The sequence below is a fragment of the Macrobrachium rosenbergii genome, chromosome 11, assembly GCF_040412425.1.
Source record: "Macrobrachium rosenbergii isolate ZJJX-2024 chromosome 11, ASM4041242v1, whole genome shotgun sequence".
Classification (NCBI taxonomy): Eukaryota; Metazoa; Arthropoda; class Malacostraca; order Decapoda; family Palaemonidae; genus Macrobrachium; species Macrobrachium rosenbergii.
The window spans coordinates 42,285,343-42,297,533 of NC_089751.1; the positions used below are offsets into that span (position 1 = coordinate 42,285,343).

At 39.7% G+C, this 12,191-nt stretch overlaps 1 protein-coding gene across 1 annotated transcript; it reads right to left on the minus strand.

Annotated features, from left to right (window-relative positions):
* Nucleotides 1–3,767: 3,767 nt before the first annotated feature.
* On the minus strand, nucleotides 3,768–9,497 carry LOC136843523 (uncharacterized protein DDB_G0283357-like). The gene is made up of 2 exons (XM_067112058.1): nucleotides 9,361–9,497; nucleotides 3,768–9,099 (listed from the first exon to the last, which is right to left on the minus strand). The coding sequence occupies exons 1-2, from the start codon at nucleotides 9,495–9,497 to the stop codon at nucleotides 3,768–3,770; spliced, it is 5,469 nt and encodes a 1,822-aa protein (XP_066968159.1).
* Nucleotides 9,498–12,191: the final 2,694 nt, after the last annotated feature.

Genomic DNA, 12,191 nt, shown 5'->3' on the forward strand with positions numbered 1-12,191 from the left:
GTAGCTCAAGGATACGGATGTATTCCATTGTCCGGCGCTTTTTAATGTGTTTCCATTGTTCTTTTATTATTTAAGCTTGTCAAAAATAAATTTAGTATTCAAATACACTGTTACAGCGCTCTTTTTGCGCAACTAAGCATCCATGCGTATACTGCGTGTCTAAGCTAAGGTTTGAAAAAACGTTAATGAATACTTGCATTCTCATGTAGCTGTGCATATACATTGTGCTTCCTTTGGAATTAATAGTCACTGGAATATATATATATATATATATATATATATATATATATATATATATATATATATATATATATATATATATATGTGTGTGTGTATGTATGTATATACATATATATATGTATATATATATATATATATATATATATATATATATATATATATATCTTAGACACTTACTACCTATATCCTATATCTGATGATTCAAGAATGAATCCTCTGTGCATGAAACTTCCACATCAGTCACCTCATATAACTATTCAGACGACTCGTCAGGGACACATCAAACCGCCCTAAACACACACGTTGTGCCACTTACCTCCATTTTGCAAGCATCCCTGCACTTCCTGGAAACCCTTTCATTCCAACACCTCTTTCACTCTCTCCAGCCTAAACTTACTCAGTCTTTCTCTCCTTCCTCCCCCTAAACTTCATAATACTTCCTGCCAACCATTTTCTATTCTTCTCAGCCGACGAAACCATTTTAAAAACTCTGATTCACCTTTTCTCTTATGATAACCTTGTACTGTACTGCATTACTTTCTCTGTATTTCGAATAATTTAAGTCCTCTTCCTTTGTAAATTTTACAGTCACCTCACCTTCCAAAGCTTCTATTTTTTTTTTTTTTTTTATTTGCCCTAATCCTCCATACTTAACTTCCATAAATTAGTGTTACGCCATAAATCACTTCAGACGTTTCAACTTTTGCTTGAACAGATACTCTTCTTCTCATCCAGTTCCTGCTATCTCCCTTCCTTCATCTATTCTGTTTATCATCTCTCCCCTTTTCCTACCGTCATCTGTTATATATATTCCTAATACCTATATGAATGAACAACTTCCATTTTTCCTTCATCTGTATTGACATTATTGTTTCCAATTTCCTGGCTTCTGTTCAACTTCAGTGCCAGAGTCTTGCTCGTTTTTCTTTTCGACTCTGTTCTCTTACAAACATTTTCAGATAGTTGTAATAGTAGTTTTTCTTCGTTGTCACCAACTGACTCTGAATCATCAGTCAACATCAGCTAATTCGTAGTCCATTTACGAACCCATTCCTTTTCCACAACTTTCCTGTCCTTTCTCTACCTTATCACTTGACTTCATCCATAAAAGTATAAAACGCCAAACGCTCCCAGTAAATTGTCCGTTACACCTTACGTTCTCAACACCCTTCATATCCAGTTTCTATCAGTTTTATCATAAGGTTTTATTTTTTGTTTTTGTTTCTATGTCTGCTATGTAGAACATTTCACCTTTAATACCAAATATCTCTCTCGACTTCTTTATAAAGAGCACTTGACCAGCATACCCTCATACCTGTCTAAAAACAAATTGCTTTTTCCTAATGTTCTAAGGGAAACCTCTGATTTTCAAAATCCCAGTTACCATTTTGCTCCCTTATAAAAGGAAAATTAATTTCCCTCAGCCTGTTCTCTTCAGCCTTTCCCTCTTGCAGACACACCGTGCACACCTTGGTCAGCCCCCAGTCTCAGTATCACAACCTCATAAGTCTTCGTCCTTGTAATTGCGTCAGTTGCTGACTCCCTTCCATTCTTCAACCTTTGAATTGCTCTTTTCACATATTCAGCAGTCAGTTCTACAATCATTCTCAAAATTACATAAAACACCTTCCGCCATGACACCATTCAGCTCTTCAAAATAGTTATTCCACTGACAAACAGCATCTTTCCATATGCCTTTATTCCAAGACATTTTTGTTCTTTAACCTCCCTCTACATATACTTATCTCCAGTACATCATTTCATCATTTTCCCTAAAGTTCTTGTTCAGATCTACCCCTTGATTTTCCCTAAGCCCTCCCTTTAGCTTGCACGCTATTTTCACACGGCCTAGAGACCATCCCTCGTTGATCTTCTTTCACACGGCCCAGAGACCATCCCTCGTTGATCTTCTTTCACACGGCCCAGAGACCATCTCTCGTTGATCTTCTTTCACACGGCCCAGAGACCATCCCTCGTTGATCTTCTTTCACACGGCCCAGAGACCATCCCTCGTTGATCTTCTTTCACACGGCCCAGAGACCATCCCTCGTTGATCTTCTTTCACACGGCCCAGAGACCATCCCTCGTTGATCTTCTTTCACACGGCCCAGAGACCATCCCTCGTTGATCTTCTTTCACACGGCCCAGAGACCATCCCTCGTTGATCTTCTTTCACACGGCCCAGAGACCATCCCTCGTTGATCTTCTTTCACACGGCCCAGAGACCAGCCCTCGTTGATCTTGTCAGTCTAGAGCGCCCTTCCTTTTCGCTTTCTGACGTCATTCACTTATTTTCCTCTGTATCTCATCCAAGAGCATTGAATACCAGAAGATTTTTTTTCATAGAATTTTTTTGTATAACTAATTTATAAACATGGTTCTGCCAACCCTAAGTAAGTTTCTTCTATTCTCGAAGAGAGCTGTTCTCACCCAAGACTGTTACCTGTTCTCACCCAAGACTGTTACCGTCGCCTTTCGGACCTCACGAAGGGTTGCCTATAAGATAAGACTACTGTATAACAAAGCAATGAAATTCATAGTTTTTATGATGCAACTGAATGCTAGCGATGTCTAAAATCGTCGAGAACTTTCAGTGGATTATATTATATATAATCATACTCATGAGAATCAACAGGTTTTTTTTATAAAAACAACCTTTAGCAACGGGGTTCCCTTTATTTCTGGCACAATTCTTCGATTCACAGTATTAATACAGCTCAGAAAAGCATACTTGGTGTCTAACGAATTACAAGTACCACTACTGGATGTATCTATGCATCAAATAAACTAGACCTAATCCTTTTCTGGTTAAATTTTTGCAAATTTCCATCTACAAAAAAAAAAAAAAAAAAAAATGAAAAGGAAATGCAGTGACAAATTTTAGGTTTATCCATATTTACTTAGTTGATTTAACTTGGGGTTTCTTTTATTTTACCTTTTCTAAAGCATTTTATTAAAGTTCTTCGTCAATCTCCGATCAGCACTGAACGATTGCTTGTTTAATAGTTAGGGCATTGATTCACAACTGCAAATCAGAGGGAAGGCACTAAACCCCATTTGTCTTATAAACAAAAGCACAATTTCGTGTTTCCATTCATGTGATTATGCAAATATATTTATTTATGTATACGTTTGTATTTTTTATATATATCTTATACGTGAAAGCATAGTTGCGTGTTGCCATTTTCAAGTGACTATGTAAATATATTTTTTTAAGCATACATGTTTGTATATTTTTGTATATTAACCAAAGGAGACAAACCAGAGACTAACTATATCGTTATAAAGGACTATCACCTTAATTAATCTTAGGTGGTTCATAATTGTCATTGTCATTATATCACATAATTACCATCGACTGTTGACAAAGGATGGATTGTAATTATCACCTCATAATTCTTTTGAAGTCACTGACCACGATTTCTTTCTGGCCATCTGTCATCATCATCATCATCATTATCATCAAGAGACGGACTGTCATCATCATCATTATCATCATGAGGCGGATCATCATCATCATTATAATCTTAATCATCGTAATCCTCATCATCGGGGGTACCATCGTCATCGTTAGGATGCCCTCGGAGGCGATGGTATGACCAACCACCGCGTTTTCCGTGATGACGTTTACATGACCTATCATCATGATTGTAATGATCATTATGCTGCCAATCATCCTTATGATGTGAACCTTTGTGATTATCATCATACTGTCTGTCATCTTCTCCTTGTGATTCATCATCCTCAGGGTGGTTGTTGGGTACATCAGTTGTAGATGGCCAGTTATCATTAACATCATCAAGTAGCTCTTCATTATAATCCTGTTGCCTAGCATCATCATCATTTTTCTCTGTCGTTATGCTATCATTACCTGGTCTATCATGTTTTCCGACACCATGTCTGCTTCCATTATAATATGTTTTTTCATTATAATGTCTTTCTTCATCATAATCAAATGGTCTACCACCATTGCCATTTGGGTGTTCACTATCATCCATAGATGGTCTATTATTATTATTATTATTATTATTATGCTGTTTACGAGGTCCATCACCAGAAAATACATCATTGTCAACATTTGTTTCATAATTACTATTATTATCATTATTATTATGTGATCCATTACCATTACGATAATGTTCATCTTTTTCATTACCAAGCGATCCATTTAAATTGTCACTGGTGTCATTATAGAGTAAACTACCGCTTCCAGGGGATTTATTTCCATCATTATTTTGCAGTGCATGGCCATTAAAGTATGGTATATAGCTGTTTTCATTATTGTGTATAACATCACCACTGCCATATGTTCCATTGTTATTTTTGTCTTTGTATGGTACATCACCATCACCACTAACATTCTTATTAACATTCTGGAAACCATGGTGATCTCTCTTTGATTCACTAACCTTTATGTTGTTGTATGGTCTATCACGACTAGCGCCAAAATCTCCATCATTCTTATGAAGCACTTCATTATTACTGCTGTAAGGACCAGTATTATTTTTGTCACTTTGTGGACCACTGTTGTTACGGAGTCCCTCATTACTGCCATGTGATCCGGTGTTATTTTTGTCACTCTGTGGACCACTGTCATCATGCAGTCCCTCATTACTGCCATGTGATCCGGTGTTATTTTTGTCACTCTGTAGACCAGTGTTCTTATGCAGTCCCTCATTACTGCCATGTGATCCGGTGTTATTTTTGTCACTCTGTGGACCACTGTTCTTATGCAGTCCATTATTATTGCCATGTGATATGGTGTTATTTTTGTCACTCTCTGGACCACTGTTATGCAGTCCTTCATTACTGCCATGTGATCTGGTGTTATTTTTGTCACTCTGTGGACCACTGTTCTTATGCAGTCCCTCGTTACTGCCATGTGATCCGGTATTATGTTTGTCACTCTGTAGACCACTGTTCTTATGCAGTCCCTCATTACTGCCATGTGATACGGTGTTATTTTTGTCACTCTGTAGACAACTGTTCTTTTGCAGTCCCTCATTACTGCCATGTGATCCAGTGTTATTTTTGTCACTCTGTGAACCACTGTTCTTACGCAGTCCCTCATTACTGCCATGTGATCCGGTGTTATGTTTGTCACTCTGTAGACCACTGTTCTTATGCAGTCCCTCATTACTACCATGTGATACGGTGTTAATTTTGTCACTCTGTAGACCACTGTTCTTATGCAGTCCCTCATTACTACCATGTGATCCGGTGTTATGTTTGTCACTCTGTAGACTACTGTTGTTATGCAGTCCCTCATTACTGCCATGTGATCCGGTGTTATGTTTGTCACTCTGTAGACCACTGTTCTTATGCAGTCCCTCATTACTGCCATGTGATATGGTGTTATTTTTGTCACTCTGTAGACAACTGTTCTTTTGCAGTCCCTCATTACTGCCATGTGATCCAGTGTTATTTTTGTCACTCTGTGGACCACTGTTGTTATGCAGTCCCTCATTACTGCCATGTGATCCAGTGTTATTTTTTTCACTCTGTGGACCACTGTTCTTATGCAGTCCCTCATTACTGCCATGTGATATGGTGTTATGTTTGTCACTCTGTAGACCACCGTTCTTATGCAGTCCCTCATTACTGCCATGTGATCCGGTGTTATGTTTGTCACTCTGTAGACCACTGTTCTTATGCAGTCCCTCATTACTGCCATGTGATCCGGTGTTATTTTTGTCACTCTGTAGACCACTGTTCTTATGCAGTCCCTCATTACTGCCATGTGATCCGGTGTTATTTTTGTCACTCTGTAGACCACTGTTCTTATTCAGTCCCTCATTACTGCGTAGACCACTGTTCTTATTCAGTCCCTCATTACTGCCATGTGATATGGTGTTATTTTTGTCACTCTGTGGACCACTGTTGTCATGCAGTCCCTCATTACTGCCATGTGATCCGGTGTTATTTTTGTCACTCTGTGGACCACTGTTCTTATGCAGTCCCTCATTACTGCCATGTGATCCGGTGTTATTTTTGTCACTCTGTGGACCACTGTTCTTATACAGTCCCTCATTACTGCCATGTGATCCGGTGTAATGTTTGTCACTCTGTAGACCACCGTTCTTATGCAGTCCCTCATTACTGCCATGTGATCCTGTGTTATTTTTGTCACTCTGTGGACCTCTGTTCTTATGCAGTCCCTCATTACTGCCATGTGATCCGGTGTTATTTTTGTCACTCTGTAGACCACTGTTCTTATACAGTCCCTCATTACTGCCATGTGATCTGGTGTTATTTGTGTCACTCTGTAGACCACTGTTGTTATGCAGTCCATCATTACTGCCATTTAATACAGCATTATTTTTGTCACTCTGTAGATCACTGCTGTTATGCAGTCCATCATTACTGCCAAGTGATATGGTGTTATTTTTGTCACCCTGTAGACCAATGTTGTTATGCAGTCCTTCATTACTGCCATGTGGTACAGCATTATTTTTGTCACTCTGTGGACCACTATTGTTATGCAGTCCATCATTACTGCCATGTGGTATGGTGTTATTTTTGTCACTCTGTGGATCACTGTTCTTATGCAGTCCATCATTACTGCCATGTGATATGGTGTTATTTCTGTCACTCTGTGGACCACTATTGTTATGCAGCCCCTCATCACCGCCATGCGATATGGTGGTATTTCTGTCAGTTAGGGGACCACTGTTGTTATGCAGTCCCTCATTATTGTCATGCAATACATTGTTGTCACTCTGTGGACCACTCTTTTTATGCAAACCCTCATTATTGCCATCCAATATGGAGTTATTTCTGTCACTCTGTGAATCACTGTTGTTATGCTGTCCCTTATTACTACCATGTGATACGGTGTTACTTTTTCCCTTCTGTGGTCCATCATCATGTCCAACAACTTGTCCAGCAGTGTTATGATATCCCTCATTAATTTCCTGTGATCCAGTGTTATTTTTGTTACTCTGCAGGCCATCACCACTTTTGTTATGCAGTCCTGCATTACTACCATGCGATATGGTGTCATTGTTGTCACTATGTAGACCATCTCCCCTGCCAGCATCATAGCCTCCATTTTTGATATGTAGTCCTTCATTACTGCCATGCAATCCAGTATTATTTTTGTCATTTTGTAGGCCATCACTGCTATTGTTATGTAGTCCCTCATTATTGCCATGTGGTCCAGTGTTATTTTTGTCCTTCTGTGGTCCATCATCCCTGCCAGCATCATGGCCTCCATCTTTGTTATGATGTCCCTCATCAATGCCATGCGGTCCTGTGTTATTTCTGTCACTTCGTGAGCCATCACTGCTATTGTTATGTAGTCCTTCATAAGTGCCCTGTGGTACAATGTTATTTTTGCCCGTCGGTGGACCATCATCCCTGCCAACATGGTGGCCCCCACCTTTATGTGGTCCCTCATTCCTGCCGTGCAGTCCAGTCTTATTTTTGTCACTTTGTAGGCCATCACTGCTATTGTTATGTAGTCCCTCATTACTGCCATGCAATCCAGTGTTGTTTTTGTCATTTTGTGAGCCATCACCGCTACTGTTATGCAGTCCCTCACTACTGCCATGCAATCCGGTTTTGTTTTTGTCTCTTTTCAGACTAGCATCTTTGACAACAACTTGTTCACCATCGTTATGCTGCCCCTCATTACTGCTGTGCAATCCGGAGTCATATTTGTCACTCTGTGGACCGTCATCCCTGCCAACATGTCCTCCGCCTATGTTATGCTGTCCCTCATTAATGCTCTGTGATCCAGTGTTATTTTTGTCACTTTGTGAGCCATCCCCACTATTGTTATGCAATCGTTCATTACTGCCGTGTGATCCGGTATAACTTTCGTTACTCTCAGGACCGTCACCACTACTATTATGCAGTCCATGGACACTGCCATTTGGTCTATTGTTATTTTTGTTGCTGCACGGTCCATCACCCCTGCACACAAAGTTGCCATTATTATGATTATAGGTTGTATCATTGTTTCCACTTGGTCCATAGCTAGCTACCTCAGTGAGTGCGTCACCACCACTGCCATAATCATAGTCGTTATGTTGATAATGCTGCCCATTGTATCTTCCATGGTGATCATTGTTGAGTGGGTCATTGTATGGGCCAGCCCCACTACCATAATCATAGTGGTTATGGTCATTATACAGTCCTTTGTATCTACCAGGAGGTTTATTGTCATATTTATCCCTTTCCCTCTTGTGGCCTTTCCTACCTCTTTTTTTGTGACATTTCTTACATTTTCTTTTTCCTTCTCTTTTTTTATTTTTTCGTTTCCGACCTTTTCTTTCCCTTCCTTTTCCTCTTTTACCTTTTCTAAGTTTTCTATCTTTGCCTCGTCTACTTTTATGTTTGCCGCCTCTTTTTTTCGTGTGAGCTCTTCTCCTTTCTCCCGTTTTTCCTTTAACACTTTGTCTTGCTTCACCTCTGTTTGCTTTGCCCTCGGTTCTCTTGTTTTCTCTATGCCCTTTCTTTGCCCTTCGATCAGTAGTATATTTTGGGGTCCCTTGACTACTCGTGTTTCTTCTTTGATAGCTGTAAACATTCTTCCCCCATTCTTTATTCTTCCTTCGTCTTTCCTCGGGGTGTAAATCTATCGAGGTTCCATCTTCTTTTTCTTGCAGTTTCCTCCCAATCGTCGACCTTGCATCATGTCTTCCCAGAGGCGGCCCAGCTCTGTCCTGTCCTTTTCTGCTCCTCTGGCCCTCTTCTTCAGAATGTGGCAGCCGCTCGTCCTCCTCGTCAGACGCTTGGCGTTTCTCTCTTAATGACGTCATTAGAGTATACTTGTCGCTACCTTTGGGAATCTCCGTCCTGACTTTTGAGCTTTTGTCGATGCTCCTTTTCTCTAATTGGTCCTTACAAATCCACCTGCAAGAACGAGCCAAGGGGCCATCGTAAGTCTTATGAAACCTTGACTGAGCTCAGTTGCCCTGAGCTGTGCCAATTCCTCTATTTAAACTTTGTATTGCGACAGGCTATCTTCAGGTATCTACAGATAAGTTTGTAGTTAGTGACCTCCAATAACTTCTTCAGAAAGTATATTTCATAATACTAATGTGTTTCATAGTATCTGATAAGCTGTTAAAACGTTTGCAATGCCGAAAAATAGTAATCTGATGACAAACTTACCGCACACATCCACAAATGTTAATAACATCGCATCCGCTGGCGTCATTAGGTCGTTCATCACAAGCAGAAGCTGTATCGACGTAACACTGCACCTTTCCTCCAACGCAGCTGAAAGATGATTGACAGTAAATCTGCATTTCTTCTGAATGATGACTTGCTCAAGAACTTATAACTGCATTCCTGTGTCACGTCACAAGAAATGTACGTAGATGGCATGTTCTGGATTAAATTCATTAAATTTTTTTTCTTAATTTTTATTTGCACTTGATTCTTGTCCCAATATTGATCAGAAATACATATCATACAGTTCCTTTACTTTAAGCAGCAATCAGATGGAAGGATTTCAGTTAACAGAATTTTTCACTATTCTTACCTGGATGTTTTGAGAGTGACATCGGGCCCTTAATGAAGTTTGCATTAAGGTAATATTTGAGAAAGAACAGAACAAATACAGTTATTTATAAACGTCTTACTTTTCAGTATGATAACATAATTATAAAGAACGAAATTTAACCATTTAAGCATGTGTGTGTATGTGAGAGAGAGAGAGAGAGAGAGAGAGAGAGAGAGAGGTAACATCTGTAAAAACGCTTGCAAAGGGAAAATAAAATTTTACAAACAAAAACTTTCACATTACCTACAGCATTGCCCATTTACATGCCATTGGGCAGGAGGGGTATTGCCCAAGCTTTGAAGGCAAGCAGCTCCTTCCGGAAGGCCGAATGATTCTGATAATGATAACAAGGTAATAATGATGATAATGGTGACGAAAGAAAGACGAGTAATTGTTCTACTTCATAAACTTCTATGTATTGTCTTAGTAAAAAGTCTAAACATACGCACACATAAGGTTACACAGACACACACACACACACATATATATATCTATAATGAATGTATGTATGTTCCACCATAACTCGGAAACGCACTGAGCAATTTCAGCCAAACTTGGTATACATATGACTTACTATCTCGAAAAGAATACTGTGGGGTTAAGACATCACTAAGCACCAAAGGGCACAAAAGAACGGGGGAGGCGGGCGGTTTCCCTGAAACGGGGCTGGTTATGCCCGTTGACTTAGTAACATTACAAATTTATCATACCTAATTTCTGTGTACATATGACTTACTATCTGGAAAAGAATACTGGTGGGGGGTAAAACATCAACGGCACCGAAGGGGGTGGGGGTTGGGAAGGGTGTGACAGAGAGAGAGAGAGAGAGAGAGAGAGAGAGAGAGAGAGAGAGAGAGAGAGAGAGGAAGTGAGAGAGGGAGAGAGTGAGAGAAAGAAATAGTAAAAAAGAGAGAAGAGAGAGAGAGAGAGAGAGAGAGAGAGAGAGAGAGAGAGAGAGAGAGAGAGAGAAGTGAGGGAGATAGAGAGTAGAGGGGGTGTTAGGAAGAAGGAGGGGAAAGGGACAGGTAGGGTTGGCGAGAGAGAGAGAGAGAGGCGGGGGGAGGGAGAGAGTGAGAGAAAGAAAGAGTGAGAGGGAGAGGAAGCGAGACAGTGAGAGGGAAAGGAAGTGAGAGAGAGAGAGAGAGAGAGAGAGAGAGAGAGAGAGAGAGAGAGAGAGAGAGTAGAGGGGGTGTTAGGGAGGAGAAAGAGAGAGAGAAAGTTTATCGGTTGTCATTCAGAGTTATCCCGGGCAGCGCTGGGTTGGTCAGCTAGTATATACTGTATATAAGTAATGAACATAATCACGTGTAGAACAGAAATAAATTTCTGAGTCACATCGGGATCGAATCCAGGTTGGGTAAAACTCGCTGGTATGCTGGGCAGTGGTCCTGCCCAGGTAATTGCCCTAGGTACAGCGTCTTTTATGACCTGTGTGGTTCAAATGTCAGCTTAGGCTCGATCACGATGTGCGTCAGAAATTTATGCACACTCACTCACACACGTACATATATATATATATATATATATATATATATATATATATATATATATATATATATATATATATATATATATATATATATATATATATATATATATATATATATATATATATAAGGCGTGGGGCTGACGGCCTTATCCCCGATATGTATAGATTCAGCAACGGAGTGATAAGATCTTTTGGAGCCATCCCTTCTAAAGGGAAAAGACGCATATTAAATAATGTAGATGTAATGAAAAATTGCGCATTAAAAGTGAATGAAATGCCAGTACCCATAGTCACGAAAACATATTTTATATAAGAATCAGCATTCCGTTCAAGGACTACCAGACTATTTGCTCGATAATGTCCCTCTGAAATAGGAAAAATAGAAGGTAGAAAGTACTCACATGACATTTATATTTAGAAAATATACCCGCGCGCACGTGCACACACACACACACAAACACACACATGAGATCATTTTAAATAATGATTTTTGTGTAGTGTATATTCTACATTCCTAACATCATCTGACTTATTCTGTTATATTTCGGAAAATATTGAACATTTTACTAAATAATAAAAAAGAGCTATATGATCGACATGCTTTTAAGTGAAGTCACAACATGTATCTCAAGAAACATTTTTAATCACTCACTCTGTAGCTGCAACAGAAGCAGCAACAGAAAAACGAAGGATTTCATGGTACCTTTTGAGACATTTCCCTGGAAAGAGAAAAGTGAGAGGATATGGAAGATGGGCCACATTATGAAGACTTGTTAAATAAACGTCTGCACGTTTGCGCTGCCTTGCCTTTCCACTGACGCTGTTATTTGAGAGGGAGCCTTTCAAATAACCAGACCTGAGACGTTTCACAAGAGCAACAAAGGTAAATATCAGGATTCGTTTCAGAAATCATCTACACCAGAATCGCATTCCTAAGATTTCCGAGCC

Bases quoted from the DNA above. Each gene is read 5' to 3' on its own strand.
- LOC136843523 (XM_067112058.1), bottom strand. From the start codon at position 9,497: ATGCAGATTTACTGTCAATCATCTTTCAGCTGCGTTGGAGGAAAGGTG. The intron at 9,100-9,360 runs GTAAGTTTGTCA...TCGTTCTTGCAG, and splicing joins AACATTTGTGGATGTGTGCG to GTGGATTTGTAAGGACCAAT.